The sequence below is a fragment of the Fundulus heteroclitus genome, chromosome 12 (genome assembly GCF_011125445.2).
Source record: "Fundulus heteroclitus isolate FHET01 chromosome 12, MU-UCD_Fhet_4.1, whole genome shotgun sequence".
In the NCBI taxonomy this organism is placed as follows: Eukaryota; Metazoa; Chordata; class Actinopteri; order Cyprinodontiformes; family Fundulidae; genus Fundulus; species Fundulus heteroclitus.
In genome coordinates this window covers 17495991-17516863 of record NC_046372.1, presented here as the reverse complement: position 1 = coordinate 17516863, position 20873 = coordinate 17495991, and the positions used below count along the sequence as shown (strand labels likewise).

At 36.8% G+C, this 20873-nt stretch overlaps 1 protein-coding gene across 2 annotated transcripts in view; it reads left to right on the top strand.

Moving 5' to 3' along the window:
• The first annotated feature begins 241 nt into the window (after positions 1-241).
• The window catches only part of nf2a (neurofibromin 2a (merlin)), a 51178-nt gene continuing 30546 nt past the window's right edge, over positions 242-20873 (top strand). For both annotated transcript variants that reach the window (XM_036144107.1, XM_036144108.1), the window contains exons 1-6: positions 242-980; positions 2510-2635; positions 2748-2870; positions 9966-10049; positions 19425-19493; positions 19661-19743. In XM_036144107.1, the coding sequence (XP_036000000.1) occupies positions 867-980; positions 2510-2635; positions 2748-2870; positions 9966-10049; positions 19425-19493; positions 19661-19743 (599 nt within the window). In that variant the 5' untranslated portion in view covers positions 242-866. The remainder of the gene's footprint in view (positions 981-2509; positions 2636-2747; positions 2871-9965; positions 10050-19424; positions 19494-19660; positions 19744-20873) is intronic.

Below are 20873 nucleotides of genomic sequence, written 5' to 3'. Positions count from 1 at the left end.
GAAGAGGAAAAGCATAACTAGCAAATCTGAAACTTTATTGTTGCTACAAAACGCCATTGGTTACTAAAACACATTGCAACATACACAACAAGATAAACTGTGATAATAATAGTTTTATACATTTTATTTAAGAAGCATAATAATAGAAAATACCTGACAAAATTCAGCGTCATGCATTCCAAAATAATTTCTGTTTATGGAATTTAAGCTTTTATGAATAAGTACTGCGGTATGGACCGCACGCGAACGCACCACTGCATTTTTAAGACGACGCTAACAGGTTGTTAGCCACAGTTAGCTACTCTTTTCGTCTCAAGCTTTTACAGGAAAGTACTTAATGAAAACATTTCAAACGTTTACACATGTTTTAAAGAAACTTCTACGCGGAGGGCTGTCAAATTTGCGCAACATGACGCCTCCTCTTAAAAGTTACGTTAACATTAGCTAACTTCTGTGTATTTTGACCAGCTATCGTTAGCAGGCTGCCCAGGACACTATGCTGTAAGCGATCTGCTTTTATAAAAAAAACTTTTTCTATGGATTTTTTTTTGTATAGTTAGACGAACATATAAATATGTAATATAGGCGAGTCTGAAAAATCAGCACCGCGTCACCGAAAGACCATCCGCTTTTGATTAGGCTTGTTTGTAAACTGTTGGTATCAGCTGAAAAGTCACATGCATTCACTGTGTTTACCTGTGGATAACTTAACTGCGCTAATTAAATCCTCGGGTGTCAAAACCATGAGCTGAACTAAGTTAGACAAACAAAAAATGTCTTGACAAGGTTTTAATTTATAAGGGATGTGGGACGTATCTTTGGTGTTTCGATCAGAATAGAAGCATTTATTTTTTGGGCGAGTCGCCATGGCAAGTGCCTTAGCAGCGAGAATGGGATTTACCTCCTTGATCAGAAAACAAGCCAAATACTTCAAAGTAAGGATCTGCACCTTGGAGTCTGATATGGAGTTTAAGTGCGAGGTGAGTTATTTCCTTTTATTATAATTATTATTATCATTATTATTTTTTTTACAATCAGATCATGTTTTCGCCTTTATAGGAGGACGCATTTGCTGCAACACTCAATTACGATATCATTTTTCTGCTGACTGATTATAATAATGCAACCATAAGCAAATCCGGAATGTATACACCTAACTTGTTAGGCGTATTGAAATTATATTTTGGTTTACAAGCGAAGGCAATCGTCACAAATTCTCAGATGTCCCTGCGTTTCTCACGCCCAAGCCTAGATGGCAGCACATAACCATAAAGGAGGAGCAGGAGTTGCCCATAATAGCTGCTTATTAAACATGAGTTTTAAGTGTTCACCGCAGTCCAATTAGATGCATTTTAGTCACTGGCAAAGATCATTGCTGTCATCAATTTCTAAAATGTTTCTGCTTCGGATGAAAAATAAATGCTGGTCTCACTGCGTGATTTACATGTTTTCCCATTTTCTATTCGACTATTTCTATTTTTCTTTTTTGGTAACGAAAGGCATCAAAAGTACTTCTAAACACTATGTTTAAAAGGGAGGAACCCTTTATGGGTAGCAGCTGTTTTCTTTTTTTTTTTTTTGGTAATTACACACGGCAGCATAATGCTAGTTGCAAGTTTCAATTTCCTTGCTTTGGACTCTTAATTATCTCATTTATTGGTTAAGTAATTATTATGTATCTGTAATAAATAAAATCCTTTGTGGTGGATTTCTCTTTCATTGGCTCAGTTTGCTTCTTAGCTGCAAGACAGGTTTCATTTTTAATGTTTGTTTTATGTTTTTGCATTGGTTTGTGTGTTACATTTGAATACATTTAACTATTGATTGCACATTGATTTATCTTTAATATTTATCTCTATTCCGATTCATTTCTTCCATTTTATGCAATTTTATCAGTGTGTGGAAATGTCCTTGTGTAATTTTTTTCAGTTGCATCTTTGTAAACTGCAAAGGCTTGTAAAACCTTTATTACATTTTCCTAGGGGTGGACAAAATTCAATATCAATATAAATCACAATATAACTTTATTCAATGAAGGTGATATAACAATTCCAATATTTCAATATACATTACAATCTATGACTGCATCATTTGTCACTAAGTGACGTTCTGGGTTTTATGTAATTTTATGTTTTATTTTTTAAAACAAATATTTTGGAAATGTTATATTGGAGGAGTTTTATAAACATGGCAAAATAATTGTTATAAGTTTGTCCAGCTTCTGTTGTGGGCATTCTTTCTGAGGCTTTTATCTTGTTTATATCGATATCGTAACTATATCGTATCGACAGAAATGAAACGTATCGTGATATAAGCTTAAGTTGTGGCCATATCGTCTAGCCCTACTTTTTCCACTTATCTCCAACTTTATATGATTTTAAAAGGATGTTATGTTGGAAATACTATGTTTACACCCAGCATGTTGGAAATATGCTGTGGTTTTCATTAAACAAGAAATCAAGTTTCATGAAAAAAAAAAGGTAACAAAAATGTTTTTATTTTATTTTAGCTGAAGTGGAAAGGAAAAGACCTTTTTGACTTGGTGTGTCGGACTTTGGGACTGAGGGAGACCTGGTTTTTTGGGCTTCGATACAACATAAAGGACACCCTTGCTTGGCTGAAGATGGAAAAAAAGGTGAATGTACCACTTTTCTTGTTTTCCTACAATGTACATTTTGGCTTGGGGGGGAAAAAAGTACCGGTACTTATTGTGTGGTAATGTTGATGTCTTTGGTTTATGCTCAAAGGTTTTAGACCAGGAGGTGCCAAAAGAGGAGCCCATCACCTTCCACTTCCTGGCCAAGTTTTACCCAGAAAATGCTGAGGAGGAGCTAGTGCAGGATATTACTCAGCATCTCTTCTTTCTACAGGTAACTAAGCTAATTATTAATTTTATTTTTTATGTTTTATGTCCTTTTGTTTAGATTATATTTAACTAGAATAATAACTTTGCAATTTAGTTATTCTACTGGTTTCAGCAATTCCTCCACTTACCCCTAAAATATTTCATACCCCGGTCAGATTTAGATTTAAAAAGCATTTTGATTGAGCCAAGAAGTGTGTTTCGTATAGGAAATAGAACACATTTCCCAAAAGATAATAGAGCAATGTAAAAGGAGTATCAGTTAAAGAAAAAAAAAGTGTTTACATTCTATAAAAATGGTATGTCAACATTATTTGTACCCTTTCTGATAATCAGTGGCAAAGTCTTTGTTGGCATTAGAGGAACCAAACCCTTCTTCTAAGTGCTAACGAGCTTTTTACATGTTTTTATTGGTATTCTGACGACTTAGCTTGTATTATGAGCTTCAAATCTCTGAGGTTTGAAGCCTTCCTTGCCATCAACGTAATTCTTAGCTTTTTCCACATTACCTCTGTAAGATTCAAGTCGGGGCTCTGGGTGGGTCACTCCAAAATCTTAAAACAACTTCAGTCCAGAAGATAAGAAATGTATTTATTGTCCCACAATAGGTAAATTCAGATGTTGCAGTGTCAAAAACACAAAACCTTTTAGTAATGAAGAAAACAACCTCATCCATCCATCCATCCTCCCTCCCTCCCTCCCTCCCTCCCTCCCTCTGGTCATGGGGGCAACAAATCCAGGAAGGAAACCCAGACATCCTTCGCCCCAGTGACATGTCATAGATGATGAGGTGTGGTCCTGATCCATACCTCATGACCACAGGTGAGGGTCAGAATGTAGACAAACCAGTTAACCGAGTGCTTTGCTCTTTGGCTCAGCTCTTTTTCCAACACAACAGACTGGAGCAGTGCCCACATTACGGCAGACGAAGCCTCGATCCATCTCCTGTTCAATCCATGATCCGACAAGACCCCAAGATATTTAATTTCTCCACTTGAGGCAGAGTCAGCCCCCAAGAGGGGGTAAACCACCTTTTTTTTTTTTTTTTTGGGTGGAGGACCATGACCTCAGACCTAGGAGGACCTGATTCTCATCCCAGTCAGTAAACGCTGGAAGTCATGACCCGAAGAAGCCAGCAGAACCGTAACAAAAAAAAAAGCTAAAAACCTACGGTTTCACCCTCCTACGAAGTGTGATTCCTAGAATAATTGGAACAGACTCTCCTGTCCCCTCTCTTAAAATGTGGACCAACACCCCGGTCTGCCACTCCTGTGGTGTTGTCCCGGCCCTCCATGCGACATTGAAGAAGTGTGTGAAACGTGACGGCCCTACAGGACGCTCAGGCAGAATCTCGTCCACACCTTATGCCCTGGTACCTGTCCACCAAAACAACAAAATGCCTCCCTCCTCAGTTTGACCGCTTCCTCCGCTGCTGGTGTCCACCAGCGGGTCCTCTGGTTGCCACCACGACAGGCACCATAAAGCCACGGTTCCTGGAAGCCACATTAGCGATGGGGTCCTGAACATGTTCCCGACCTGCCTCAGGACATTAGAGAAATTTTCCCAGAGGGTGTGAATTGAAGTCCACCCGGAGCCTGAGGTTCCCAGCTCATCTTCACCCCTCGTTTAGGTTTGCCAGGTCTGTCCGGCAGCCTCCCTTTGTCGCTATATTTGGGGGCTTTTTTGACCACTCTAGCAACTTTTATATACAAAAAGTGACTAGAAACTAATCTAGTGAGCTTTCTCTGTGTTTTTGATGATTTACAGACTTCACGTGAAAGCAGCAATCTTTCGCGAGGGAGACCTTGCTGCTAGAGCTCCGTACTTCCCTCAGCGCTGTCTCACAGGCAGCTGCCTCGTCCTGATATAATGTAAAAAAAAAAAATTAAATCAGGTCTCTTTTTTTTTTTTTTCTCTGAAATTGTTGCACTAAAATAAGTACTTGAATACCACACAGCTTTAATCACTTATTCACCTCGTTCAATGTGTGTGCCTCACATTACTGTCTTTTTGGTAAAATTAGATTTGTGCAGTGTGTATTTAGGCAATGTATAGAAATCCATACATTATTCCATAAAGTAATCTTAACGTATGTTGCATTTCAATGGCATTTTAACAACAGTGTGTCAGGTAATCATCATCGTTTGTTTCATTTTGTACATTCATTCAAAATCAACCAGGGCCGTTTCACTACTGACTGGGGCCCTAGATCCTCTTGGTACAGAACTGAGTCTGGTTTAGTTGCCAAATGGAGAATTAATATTGCAATTTAAAAATAATACAAACAAAATAATCTAGTCCAGGTTTTGATATATGTTCTAAATTTTGATCTAAATTGGTCTAGATCCCAAAAAAGGCAGTGAAATCCTTTTTGATCCCACTGCCAAAGATCAAGCCAAATTCACCACTATATTTGTAAGTAGTTTGTAGAGCATACAGATAATAAATCCAACTAGGTAAAGGTTTTGGACTCTGAATATCAAATCGGAAAAATCTAGAATTTTTAGTATGAAAAAAAGTATGGCATTTTAAAACAAATATTTTGCAGGAACTCTGTTTCTCCTTGTAAAGTAGGACTTTCGGGCAAAACGTTTGGGAAACCAGGCACAGGCAGCAGAGAAAAAGACAAAAATAAAATAACATCTCTGCATTTCAACAAGTGTGACACCAAAAAGGCTGTGGACCTTCAGCCTCTCTGGTAATTCAAGTTTATGTTTCAGTGCTTTCTGTGTCTCTTCAGCTCCTTTTTATCCTGTTCCTGAGCCAACAGGGGGCACACGTCCACAGTTTTTCCCATGGATGAACAGCAGAGCTCCTCTGTAATGCACCTTTCCCATTGTCCTGGTCTGATTGTGTGCAGCCATGTGAAATCAGCGCACAGCATATTACTGCTGCCCTTTTATATCCAATTATTACCCTCCTGGGGGATTCCTACAGAGCTTGCCTTGCCACTCCTCTAGCCAGAGATGAGATTTGGGGGTGTGCTATTATCACTGAGGGCTACCTACTAGTAATTTATCAATTACCAATTGAGCTTTTAGAGGCTCTAGTTTTGGCTCAGTTATTGGCATATTTCCAATGTAATCCTAGCAGATTGAGTGTAGCGCTGGTTTAGTTCTGTAGCCTCACTGCTCTGCACTTCTTTTCCGTGGCATCTACTTAAAATGTTTCCCTGTACTCTTACTTTATGTAACTCCGCTTACGTTAATTTATCGAGTAAAGCCTAAACAGCCAGATTACGCTGGTTTAAGGCAACACACGGCCACAAGGAGGAAGAATACAGATGCGTAGTGCGTGGCGTCGCCTGCCTGCTTATTTCTTTGCTCTCATCAATTCCGATAATGTCAGGAGGCGGCCCCCGTTCAGATAATGTCAGAGGCGTGACAGCCGGATTAGCGCTTATCAGAAATGATCACCGATCCAGATACGCACACGCTCGAGCTCGCGCCGCTCGCATTTCGAGCACTTGAAGCACCGGCAGACACATGCACATCTCTGTCACTTAAGCCCGCGATGATGACTGCGACGCTCTCTCATTTGTAAAGGAAATAGCCCCCTTGGCGCTTAGTGCTGGTTATGATTAAGGTTGTCACCTCTGGCTCCACACCTTTTTTGTACGTTCCAAACAAGAAAAGACAGCTTGACTGGCTCTGTAAATGACAAGGCCCCAAGCATGAAATTGCCCACTTAATACAGCCGCCGCTACAGAGTGTTTGCCCCATCTAACCCTAAAATCTGCTTTTGTGATGTATATTCAGTTATGCAAGTTAGGCCTGTGAATCAATTAGTTGGAGCGATGATGAAGTTTAAGAATGAAACGCCTGGTGAGGAGCTTTGCTTTCATCTTTGTAGGAGTGAAGTCAAGCCTGTAAAAAAACAATATTTCTGTGAGCCCTGAGAGTTTAATCAGCACTTTTGAACTTGCATGAGTCTTTTTTTTTATGCTGTGAAGTGAAGATTTCATTTGACTTTTTAAAATCTAATTTAGACTAAAATAAAGAACGCACCATCAGCTACTGTGCAGCTGTTGAAAGAATGCACCTTTCTTCTGTTATGCCTCTGATTAGAAAGCTGATATTCGGTCAAGCTGATTTAGCAGATGTTATAGTAAAGAAGGGGGAAAAAAATACGCCTGTTTTTTATTGCTTTCCTAATTAAAGTGAAGAAAAACACCCAAGGGTAAGAGCACCTGCATTTTTGGCTTAATTTTTAGACAAAAATCCTTTTTTTTCCAAAGAGTTCCATTGAAATACTGCTTATCGTGGTATTTTTTGTTTTTCATCATATGTGTTTTTTAGGAATGACATTTTTGATTTTAGTCTAACACATTCATGGGCGTTCTGAACTCCTACCCTTTTTTGAACTCCTACCAAAAAGTTGCAAAAATGCAACTTTTTGTGAACAAAGTGTATTTTTCTTTATCGTTCCCGCCTCATTTTGAGCATTTCCGTCCTCATCAATCTTTATTTTTGTGCAAAATTGTTTATAAAAGAACAGCTCCAATTGTTGGACATGAAAAAAATGCTTGCAAGATTTAGCCCTTACCGTATCTAATAAATGTTCAGGTTTTATAGGTAATTCTAACCCTTTATATACCCGTTTTCGCGACTGAAGTCCTCTGTTTTTACAGAACAAAAAAATAATGATTTCAAATGGAGCTCAAGCTAATTTTCCCCTCTCACTCCCATTTGGCCATTTGCTTCAACGCAGTCAAATTAATGCAAAAATCAAATAAAAAAAGCACCAAGAAGAGTTTTCACTTTTCACAAATTTAGACTTTATCTTCAAGTCTGGATATAAACTTGCCCGTTGCTGTTGTTGTTGTTGTTGTTGTTTTTTCCCCCCAACTAAAGACAAAAACTAAATCTTCCGGAAACTGTCAAACTATTTAAAAACATAAAAAAGTTGGAATAAATGGCTGAAGATTTACAGTGATTAGACTGTGTCAGCATAAGTAAACTGCACCCTGCCATCTCCGAACCAAATGAGAAGGCTCTGTTCTCGTTAGTGCTGCAGTGTTTGGTGTCATCGTGCTGTCTAATAAAATATTCTCTAAAGCCTCCACATGAAAGGTTTTTTGGGTGCCTGCAAGTCTTCCCAGGAATGTAGATTCATGTCAAAATCATTTGAGATAAAAAAAATTCTGCTGTGGAAAAATCCTCTCAACCAGCTAACGGTTTGTTTAATACTGGCCACCGCAGTAAATCCAACCTAAATGCTGATGTTTTACGGCAAAACAAGTCAAGATTTCATATGACCAAATGGCGACTTAATGTTTAAGCATCCGTGTCTACTGTTAGGAAAAAGTGTGAACATATTTAATAAACATGTGGAAGCACCAGGGGGAAAAAACGTGTTTGAATTCAAACATTAAAGCCAAACTACAGTGTGACAGTTAAGACATTGTCACATAGTTTTTTTGTTTTCCTGGATAGACGAAGCATTTTCACCCTCATATTAACATCTGACATTCTAAGACCAACAGAACAGTCTTTTTTTTAGGAGGTAGTTCTTTACAGTCTGCTGTGGGCAACCTTGTGTTTTTACAATTTATGGACTTGTGTTGTAAGATTAATTCATAAACTATAGATTTATTCAGAGAAGGCTTAAATGGGATGAGAATCTATGTACCCAATAAAATTAAATGAACCCAGAATGGAAGTTTTTCACTGGCTGATGGTCTCAGCCACATTGGTGAGTCTCATGATCAAGGAACACAGGGGAAATAAAAGGGTCTGTAATATTAACTCAAAAGTCGGATTCAATGTCCATTTGGATAGTCCTCACAATAAAGCTGATGTTTGGGAAATACCCTGAAATAGAAGGAATTTTGCATATTTTTCATAAAATCTCCTTATTAGGGAAAAGTTGTTCTCTTCTGACAGAAGTTACTACTTCTGCTGAAGAAGGAAATGTTTACATGTTTCCTATCGAGTCTTGGAAGAAGTATGGGATGTTCTTTGACCATTGTCCAGGTCTAGATGAGTATGGGGGGAAAAAACTAAATTGATTGTTTGATTTTACAGACATTTCTCACAGCTTCAATTTTCAAAAGGACGAAAATCAAATAACCGTGTAACTGCAATGTTTTTGATTTGTTATTGGTTTATGTTAACATCAAACCATATTTATAAAGTTTTCTCTACCACTCCGTTTTGGATTTTACCTTCAAATACTAGTTGAACTGAATTTGAGCTTAAACTGGGTTAATCTGCCAAAATAAAATCCAATAAAACAAGTGCAAAAGTACCAATTTTACAGACTTTGGTTCAAAGACTGTTTGAATTATTGCAAGGGAATGCATGGTCAATTTATTTAAATATGGAGTAATTCGAAGTATTTTACTGCGAAAACAAAGGAACAGAGATTGAAATGGAAACAAGATTCATCAAAAAGATTAACAGAGAATTGCATAAAAAATAATCACATAACAGGACTAGATTTAAGACTCAGACAAATTCTTGTTCTTTCGTTGTTTCCCTGTGATTAATGTGGACAATTTACTAAAATAAAGTGATTGATTGATTGATTGATTGATTGATTGATTGATTGATTGATTGATTGATTGATATGTGTGTACGGGACCTAAGTGAAGTGTTTTCTTTCCTGACCATGATCTTTTTTTAACCTCATACTGAAAGATCTTGCATTTTTGACATAAAGACGTTTTTTTTTTTTTCTCACTAAATTTAATTTCTGTATCTGCCAGTCTAGGGTTAAGGGGAATACTGTTGGGTTGTCAAAAGCTCAGCATCCAGAACCTTGTTTCCTCCCATTAATTTTCTCTAAGGCAGTATTTTTTTGTTTCCTTATTGGATGAGTCAGATTAAATCATCTTTGTTGTACGTCCCTCACGTCTCCCAGACACTTTTAATCGTTTTTATTGCAAGGGGGAAAAAAACAACACTGAGAAAATATGGAAGGGTAGCCATCCTGTTTTAACATGAAAAAAAATAATTTAAAAAAATAAATGTACTGCCCTCACAGCATGTAACAAGACAGTTGTAGTTTCTGATATAACCTACAGTTTAATTGTGATATGTAAAGGTAACAGCTTTAGTGTTCAGGTACTGACATCACGCTGCTGAAATATTTTCTTCAGGTGAAGAAGAAGATCCTTGAAGAAGAAATCCACTGTCCTCCAGAGGCGTCCGTGCTTTTGGCCTCTTATGCTGTCCATGCCAAGGTCAGTCCTCTTTTTCCACTACAGGAGTAGTCCAGTTTATTTAAAGCAGGGATCTTTGAGAATTAATGACAAGTAAATATATTGCTTACAAGTAAATGGCACATAACTCATAGCGGTGGAACAGAGCTCAATTTTTGAGTTCTAAGAGGAGTCACGAACAGAGTATGGTTGGGTTGTATCCATTTTTAAATACTTTTAATTCAATTCAACTAGGTTTTATTTATACAGCGCCAATTAATGAAACATGTCATCTTAAGGCACTTTCCAAAGTCAAATTCAATCAAATCATATAGATTGATCAAAGAAATTAATATCTAAGGAAACCCAGCAGGTTGCATCAAGTCTCTCCAAGCAGCATTCACTCCTCCTGAAAGAGCGTAGAGCCACAGTGGACAGTCGTCTGCATTGTTGATGGCTTTGCAGCAATCCCCCATACTGAGCAAGCATGAAGTGACAGTGGAGAGGAACACTCTCCTTTAACAGGAAGGAAAAACCTCCAGCAGAACCAGGCTCAGTATGAACAGTCATCTGCCTCGACCGACTGGGGGTTAGAGAAGACAGAGCAGAGACACAGAAAGCACAGAAGCACACATTGATCCAGTAATCTGTTCTACATTAGATGGTAGTAGCGGGTGATCTGTCTTCCCTGGATGATGTCACAGCTAACAGAACGCCAGACCAGATGTACCTACTATGAAGAAAAAACATGACAAAAAGTTAAAAGCTGAAATGATAACAAGCAATGTAAATTGGAGAGCAGTAGGAGAACTCCGCAGAGTGAGAGAAATAGACCCTGATGTCCTCCAGCAGTCTAAGCCTATAGCAGCAAAACTACAGAGATAACTCTGGGTAACCTAAGCCTGTCTGACTATAAGCTTTGTCAAAAAGGAAGTTTTAAGCCTAGTCTTAAAGGTAAGCCTTCCTTATAAAAAAAATGCTGTCATCTTTTACTGACACTACGTTTACTTGGGCATTGAAAGCAGCAACATTCTGGTTTGATAGATCCTGGGTACATACCTTAAAGTTCTATCAGTGAAGATACTGTTAAGTCTTTTTGACTGACTAGACAATAACCAGGTTCATTCTCATAACCTTGCCTGTCAGATTGATAATGTGTAGCACTCTGGTTCTGCACATTATCAGTCTGAGACTGTTCCATTTGAATCCATTTGGGGAAATGTTTGATTTGTTTTGTAGCTGGAAGTCATTAAGTGTCGTCCTTGAAACTATTGGCTTTGCATGCTATTCTCGCATATACAAAGCCTGATGGATTTCTAATTGATCTTTAGCTTTTACATTTTCTTTTAGAGACAAAGCAGAATAATAATATCAGACATATTTCATATTCTGTCCATTTGTGTAATTTTTAAATTGATATCAGCAAATTTGTGTTATAGCTAGGCATGGGCCAATTATCAGTATAGACGTATACCAAGGCTTAACACAGTTACAGTTTGAAAACTGCTGAAACTCAAACTGTTAGTTCTATTTAAAGTCTTTTAAAGGAGATACCAGAGAAAGTGCTGAGTGACCGAAGTTTCTTTCCGCTTAGATAAAGTCGTGCTGCATTCTCCCTCTGAAGCTGGTGTCACACACTGTTGGTCAGCTGCAGGAGAGGAGGTTATACTTCTTCCTCATTTACAGCAAAAGAAAGTGTGTCTACATGAAAACTATACTAAACTGAACTTTTTGGTTAAGTCTTTGTATCACAAAAATTGTTATGTATATAACATTATTCTGAATGTAATTATAAATATATTGATTTATTTTGCTGGCAGTAGAAATAAATATATAAATAAATAATAATTATAATTAAATATAAATAATCCTATTATGCATTTTTATTTGATATTTTTATTTTAGGTGGAGTAAATGTGAGTAAATGAGTAAATGTGATTAAGTTTTATGTCGTAACATTCGGTTCCATTTAAATGTACGATTTGCTTTTGCTATAAGTGCAGAATAAAAATGTATCTAGTTATTTGGTGGCGTATGATAGTACTGTATTTAAAGGGTCCTCAGAACAATTGACCAACAATTGCTATCTGATATATTCTAAATTATTTGATTAATTTAATCAAAGGAACCGGGGGATATTTTATACATAGTAGGCTGCACATTGTTGTCACCTAAAGCCTGTTAGACAGTAAACCATTTACTCATATAACTGGCATGGTGTTTTATTTTTAAATTTACCCAATAAAGGACCCAAACCTGTGCCAGATACTCAATTTAAATGTTGTAGAAAGTTCTTCAAAGCTTACCAGCTAGTCTAATCAGCCATTTTTATTACTCTTTTAGCAAAACAGTGCAGCACCAGAAGAAGTACTGTTTTCACTTGGGAATTAAAGTCTGTAGCAAATTCAGCAAGGTGTCAAGCTTAAATTACCCACTTTCATATCTGATGCCTATAATAGCTTAACAGTTTTTTACTACTACTACTACTACAACTACTACTACTAGGAATACTACTATAAATACTACTACAATGTCTTCTTCTACTACTAGAACCACTACTACTGCAAAGAGTAAGAAAAAGACATTTTATAAAGAATTTTCAATCAAAGTGCTATGCAGGATGACAGAATGTACGTAGGATAAAACCGCACATCAAACAATTAAATCAATGCACAAAAATAAATAAATCTAACAAAAAAGTAGCAGAACAACAACAATAGGAGTCAGCATTTACAATAAGATCAGTGCAAAGATTAAAACAACCAACTTGAAAATAAAAGAACATTTAATTGTAGTTTAAAGACGATGGGGTGAAATACAGACCATTCATAGCCTTTTATTGTATATTAAACAAATAGGTTTTTAGTTTTGACATAGGAACATCCGGCCCTACCTGATTATTCTAGAATGTTGGTGCATGAAATGAAAAATTCTCGCTTACTAACGTATAACTTTGTGATAGAGCAAGTTACCTGTAGTCTATGAAAACCACTTCAATGAAAAAAAAAAGCTCCCTTTATAATCCTCCAGCACTCTCAGCCGTTTTGCTTGAAAGGTACTACCCCTTTGAAATCCACAAAAAAAAAAAAAAAAAACACAGGAGGACTGGGGTGCAGCTTTTTGACAGGCAAGGTTTAGTCAGACCAGAGCGCTGCCTCAAAGATTTTTGGCCTCGATCCCCCCAGAGACTTGCCTTTTCCAAACCAATCTAACAGGCCCAGGTGAAAAGAGAGTGTGTAGATTGAGAAATCTGCACATCAGCTTGTGCCTCTTGGTGCCTGCACCCTCTGACTGGTAAACAGCTCAAATGTGAGGCCTCGGTCTGTTTTCATTTAATCAACAGTCAGCTTTGATTAGAGTCAGTATGACTAAAGCGGCCGTGTAAAGGGGAAGCAGGTTCTTGTTAAGCGCTGCAGCTGTTGAGAGGTGTTTGGCAGCCTCTCCTTTTCTCCTCACCTCCTCATGAATCATGATCTGTTTTTGAGCAGAATCAAAGTGCCACCAGTGAAGTAGAGTATATTACACTGTAAAATCTGCTTTAGCGCCGTGGCTTGTGCTTAATCACGATCGTGCCAGCCTTAAGTTAGCCGTGAAAAGAGCCTCATATTTCAAAACAGCTTTAATGTTTGCAAGATATTTTCTTATTACGAGTGTTATTGCCCTTTTCAAGAACATTTACCTTTTTTTAGCCTCGTAAACAGTTATTAGATTAGAACAGCAAGGACTGCAAGAAATTGTTTTAGTCAAGGGTTTATTAATGCTCTGTAAACAAGAAGGTTAATGGGATTATTGTTTCCTTTGGAAGAGCTGTGACAGGGTTGGCTTTATGGTCTCGCCTCATCCATTTGTGAGAGACTAGAGATGAAAATTGTTTCTAGCTGTAATCTTACATTTGCATTGTCACTTTTACAGATAAATAAATATAAATACAAGGTAAATCTGAGGTCGGACTATGTTCACACATTTGCAAAAAGCCAGAATCTCTCCCATGATATTATGCAAGTCAATTTAAATGTCGATTTTACATAAAGTAATTCTTACTCGGACATAAAACATCATTCTAAACTGCAACTCCAGTGGCTTGTTAGTATGAAGCTGTAATTTTATATAATGCCTAGAGCTACCTGAGGAATGAAGTGCATCCCATCGTTAAATAGCTTGTCAAACCACATTTAGCATCAGTAACTTGAATTAGTTGCTTGTTTTGTAGGACTTTGCCAGACTACGTAAAGCTCTTTTAGGTTTCTGCCAAGGTTCAGTCGGGTTGAAAACTAGACACAGAACGTCATGGTCAACTCGAGGGCTGCAAGCTCCTTAGATCCTGTGGCTGCAAAACCAGCTACCACCATGCTTGGCAGTCGGTCTGAGGTGTCTGTGCTGATATCCTTTGCATTGGGGTTTTCCTCCAAATAAGGTGATGCACATCGTGGCCAAACTTATGCGAACAAAGATGTTACTGTTTCTTGTTCATCAGAGGTTTGCAGCTTTTTGTCTTATTTTCTGACTAGATTTACAGTGTAACAAGGAGTTATTGGCCAGGAAATATTTTAGAAACATCTACTCTTAAGAAATAAATTAAAAAAATCTATGTAACTTTTGCAGGAAGGTTTTGTAACACAGACTGAGGCTGGCTAAGTGGCAGCAAATATGACAGAATAATGGGTTTAAATTACACTGGTGGGAATTAGTGTATTTTAAAAAGTAATTTTAACAAAATTGTTATGAGGTTTTTGAAAAACTAGGGGGAATCTGAAGGCCTGTTTACTTTAAATGGGCATTTCATTTTTTTTCCATTTAGTATAATTGGTTTGTATAATTGGACACCGATATAATTACCTTATTATGTGTATGGCACATCCTTTTTACATTTTTCTCTTTTTATTTTCATGCTATACTGTTCAGTGTTATTTAGAGCTTATTTATATATACCTAGAGAATATATAAATCCCACAAAAACTGTTACTGTTTTAGTCTAGACTGTGTGCTAGCTTGCTGAAATGAGCTCTGACCAAAGAAGCTGTACAGTCAGTAAATATGCACAGTACATTGTGATCTTTGGGTAGGAATGCGTTCTGTCCCTGTGAATCTTTCTTTCCTATGGTTGTGTTGTTTATTTTATAGTGGTGTGAAACCCACTTTATCTTATGGCTGTACCTTAGTTAATAATTTGGCTGTGTCACTAATAAGCTGTCTGGATGACAGTGCTCTCAGAAATATTCTGATACATTTCACTTTAAAATTAGACCAATCAAATGTCTGAGGGTGAAAAGTACTGTTTATTTCCCAATAGAGGTTAGTAATGCTATTTTACCTCAGTAAATCACTATGTGAACAATAATTTAGCAAATAGAAAAAAAAGACAGGGTATAACCCCGGTGAGTAAATGAGATGATGATGGACAACTAAAAACATGGATCTAATTTAATAAGCCACAGAATCTCAGTTGCCTTAGTATTTTCCTGCTGTTTTAGACTTTTAATTGTGTTAATTGATTTTATAAAAGTGAGCTCTGCTAAGTCCTGTTTTCAGGCTGTTGTTCTCAGTAATAAGCTCTAAACCAGTGGTTGTCTAAAATAGCTTTGACCCATGAAGTAACAGTGACAAGAACTGGGGACCCTGATTAGCATTGGCTGACATACACAAGTATTGGTAACAAGCCAATTTAGCAGGGTCATAATTTTAAAAAAGCTTAAACAACCACTATACTGCCTTTCCAATTATAGCTAATACTCAAGGGGGTCTAGCATACTCCTATACAAATGTCCATATTTAAACAATTAAATATAATAAAATCAATCTTTAGTCCTGGTTAGACATGCCAAAATCTAAGTGTAAACAAACCCTGAATGTCTTTTTTATAAAAAATTGAATTTGTCATCTATTAACTTTTGAGTGGTATTTTCCTTTTTCAAACAGTGCACTGCACAATGTTATCATCCCCAGAGAACTGTGCCCGTATTCACAAAAAAACCTAAGGCTAAAAGTAGCTCTTAGTGACGTCATTTTAAGAACAATCTCAATATTTCCCAAATTTTAGGATTCTTCTTAGAGTTTTGCCTCGGTAAGATAAAGTTGTTCACAAAGCATCTTAGGCCTTGAGAGCTCCTAAAGTGAAAAAATGTTAGCAGTAGTGAAGAGAACCTTTAGTGAGTTTAAGAGTGTTTGAAGCAGGAAGATGGGGAAACAGAGAAAGCTGATTGGCTGATCCAGCACCTAAATAGTGGAGAAAATGAGCCCAAACATCTTTACCAGTCATACAATTCATAATAAGATAAACTTTATCATCCCCATAGGGGGAAATTCATTAGTTTTGGCAGCCCGATGGATTAACGGTGTGACCGAATGGAAATTTATTGAAGATAGATGAATCATTTGAAAAATATTGAAAAATTATGGATAAAAAGTGGAGAGATTTACAAATAATATATAGAGAGAGATTAGAAAGTATTTTCTGTATTGCATGATATTGTCAGTAACCGAAATGGCCATCTAGAAGTTCACTTGAGTGATGCCATCTCCTCGCTTTTGATTTCTCCACGGCACTCCCTAATTCTCACTTTTCAGGCTGGTACATAAAAGCACCAAGACGCGCAGAGACAAAGATGCATTGATCCGTGGCAATGTGCTCTAAAGTCTGTGTGTTTGCGCCGTGATCCAGGGACCAATTTGTCTTTCAAATCTCTTCTTTTCTCCTCTCGGAGCTGTGAGCTGTGCTCTGGTCAGCGTTGATGTTTTTTTTCCACCTTTTTTCTCCATTTCATGTCGGAAGCTTTGCTAAATACAACCGCTAGCATTTTACTGGGATGGCCGAATGTTCAATGTGAGTGTGCATTAATATCAAATAGATAAAGTAGTAAAATGACTGGCGAGTAAAAATAAATAAGCAAATCAAAGTAATAATGAGGATGTAAAGATTTGTTTAAACATTTTGATACCGTGTGACAATCAATTTATCTTACTAAGGTTCATTATCAAGTCATGCATTTCTTATTCCTGTCTTATCAGGTAATTTCTCTCCTTTCTCTCCAACGGGGTCAACCACACCTCCTCACTAAGATAAAATGTTCTGTCATTTCCTCACTCAGAGTCACTCTCAGCAGCTATCTGAATCACTCCTAAGCTACGAGTCCTAGCTAGGATTTTTTTAAGCCAAGATAGGAGCTCTCTGAGAGGACTCAGAATCTTCAAATACGGGCACTGGTATCTAAGACAGCCTCTTTGTGGGTTGATTTGTTTGTTGCTTGTTCTTTTGCGTACTTGGAGTCTCTAGGAGTTCAGAAAAGTTTAATGTATTCTGCCCAGGCGTTGCCTCCATCTTTATATTCTGTTTTGGCCATATTTGTCAAATTGTTCAATTTTCTCTATTCTCCATTACACTTTTTGAACAATTATGTCACATTATTTGTTACCGAACTGCTGAACAAGTTCATGGGCCTCCAGCTTATCAATTTAGCGAATTCGCCATTTAAATTTTTTGCTGCGATTTTGTGGTTTTTAGTCAAATCTCACAGATGCCGGAGCTACAAGTGGATAAGTGAAAATGTTCGATTGTTGGGTGTATTAACCCACACAATTCATCGCAGCATACTACAAAAATAACCGAACGGAGTGGAGTGGAACGCTCTGCGACCTGCCTAAAATTAAAAGTGAAGACGTGTTAAAAGTACATGTGATATTTAATAAACATATTGTGCTTCATAAATTGTGACAATGTTATCTAGTTCTGATATTGTTATTCTTTTTTTGAATGTATGGAGAACTTAAAAGAGTTATAAACCAAATACAATCTAGTTAAATTTGATTTTTAGGCACTTATGGAACAATTTTCTTTCTTGTTCTTTTGTTTTTCTGATATTGCACTTTTTAAATGACCCAATGTATGAATTATGCTATCCAAATATCTGCCTTGCCTTGCCTCACCTCACTGAATCTTTGTAGATGTACATCATTGCAGTGATAATGCCAGACATAAATAACTGTATGACCATCGAGGCACAAACAGGAAGGATAAAACTACAGTCAATGGACCATATAAAGGTTCTTTAAAAAAAAAACTAATTTGAAAAAAAAAAAAAAAATCAAACTCACATCATCACTTGCTGTTTTAACTTGGCGGTTTATCTTGGCGGTAAAGATAAAATAGTCAGACATTTTTATAGTGTATAAAATTTTGTATGGCATGGACCCTCTCCACTGAATATTTTAACTTTAATAAAATTAAAATGTGTCGGTAAGAGCTGTGGCCAAAAGAAAAGAGCCTTTGAGCTATTTCTTATAGAGCAGCTCATACCCACTGAACTAGAAACATTACATCAGTTCGACCAATTTTTAAAGCAGTGGTTGGTGACTGATCAAATCTGTGTCCATATGTAAATTAGTCATTGTTGTATATTCACAATTGAACACAATTTATTCTTTAATTTGCAAGTAAAATAAAGATTTATGCTTTTATTCTTGTTTTTTAGCATCAACCTGCCAACAAGTTGATTAAACTTGACTTTGTAAAGTGCCTTGAGATGACATGTTTCATGATTTGGTTATATAAATAAAATTTAATTAAATTGAATTGAATTGAATTGAACAACAGCAGATGAAAATTAGCTCCTATGTATAAATATCGCTAATTTGCAAATATTGGAAATGTGTGCTGTCCATTTTATAATAATTCAAGTAAAACAAATGAGAAAAATAGAAAAAGTCAAATATGGAGATTAAACAGCTTAAGTTCTCATTCTGTAGCATGCACTACCTTTTGCATTCCCTTAATAATATAGCACAAATGTAACAAGCTGATATTCGTTAGTTAATTTGATGGGCTGTTGGCCTACCCAGAGTGTGCAGTCGACTGCTATACTTTATTTAATTTGAATATAGCACACAACAACTATAAATATAGTTAGAACGTAAAGTAGCTGGATTAGACAAGTTTTTATATATATATATATATATATATATATATATATATATATATATATATATATATATATATATATATATATATATATATATATATATATATATAATTTTATTTTTTCCCCAACATCATTTCAAAGCTGCCAAAGTGATCTTTCTGGTAAGTGAGAGGAAATGTGTAATGGACTTTTTTTAGGCCAGCTCACCTGCACGTGGGGTGCAAAACCCGATGTTTTATACAGCCAAAGAAAACTTTGTTTATTCCACCATTTTCTCTGGCATCTTCTTAAATGGATGTAAGACTGTAAAAGCACTATATATTCATATTCTTTCATCTCGGTATAACTTAACACCTGATCTCAGTTCTCCTTTAACAGCATCATTAAAACATTTGGAGAGTGAAGGGAGGCTGGAGAGAAGGTGTTGGGTTGTTTTTACAGGCAGAGCAGGAGTAGGTCATCAGTTTGGTGTAATAATTGTTGGCTGGTTTGTATTCTTATACAGTACGGAGACTATGACCCGGAAGTTCATAAACCGGGCTTCTTGGCTGAGGAGGAACTGCTGCCAAAGAGAGTGAGTGATCGCTGGTTTACTTACTGTCACTCATAAGACAGGGTGCTGACATGTTTGTCATTTTATCTCACCATGCGCCCGGACTGAACAGTATGCGGCATTTTAATGTATACTGCAGTTGCCTCTGAGCATTTATGCATATTTATGTCTGTCTTTTTCAATTTCAGGTTATTAACTTGTACCAGATGACTGCAGAAATGTGGGAGGAGAGGATCACATCGTGCTATGCAGAGCACAGAGGCAGAACAAAGTAAAACCGCTGCTCAGGAGTAGACTCTGAAGTTTTACTGCAAGCACAGTTTAAGTTTTGAGTTCACATTGGCTGTGCTAAAAGCTCGCCTCATAAATAACTGCTTTTGTGCAGAAAAGGCCTCCACTCAGGTGCTGAGCTGTAGAAAGCATTTCGCAATCGTCCTTTTTTGATGTGAAGTTGAATAATTGGAAAATTTGCATTTTAAACTTTTTAGTACTCACTCTTATCTATGAAAGTGGATCATTAACTTACTGCAGGGTATGATGTAATCGTCTGCAAGCAAAGGTACTGTAGATCCACCTAAAAACAAACTTGCAGTGGCCATTTCCAGAGCATTGCTTAAGATGGAAAAATATATTTGTGTGGTAAATTTAAAATTGGTACAAAGCTTGAAAGCTTGAAACAAAGCAACAGTGCCTTTTAATTCTGTCCCTCTGCAAAGCTAAATTAGGGACGTAAGCCGGTTTTGGGAATGTGGAGTGCCTTAAAGCTCTGTGGGTGGAACATTTTTACCTTAAAATGGACTTCTAAAAGCCTGAATCCCTCAGTGCTTTGATAAGTAATAACTGAGCCTTTTTGTGCTGATCAATAATCCTTTCATCCCGAGGAGTTGAGGAGGAGGTAGTGTGCCTGATCCTTTCAAAATAGTGATGAAGAGTTACGGTTGAAGGTTACTGGTGCTCTGATGTAATACAGACAGAGTGTAACTGTCCGTGTAAATCTCAGTATTACAACAACGTACCTGAATAACAATGAGTTATACGTCTTTGTAAAGAAAAATTGTATAAAGTTGTAGCAAAATCCCTTTTTAATACTGTTTATTTATCATAAACATAACAAATTTGAACTCTAGAGTTTAGATTTAGTTTTGTTCTAGCTCAAATATACAGTGTTTGAATTATATCAGTGGATATACAGTATTAATAATGTCCTGTATTATGAGCCACAACAGCAAGTTTTAACACAGTAACCAACAGCATTTTGTACTGAAATAATTTTTCATTAGTTTTGTTTTTAACTATTGTCATTGAAGCTGCTCTCTGTAACCTGAGATCCTGCTTTTTATGGTGGACTAACATAAGACCATGTTTACAGTACAGTGCCTTTCAAAATTGCTTGAACTCTTT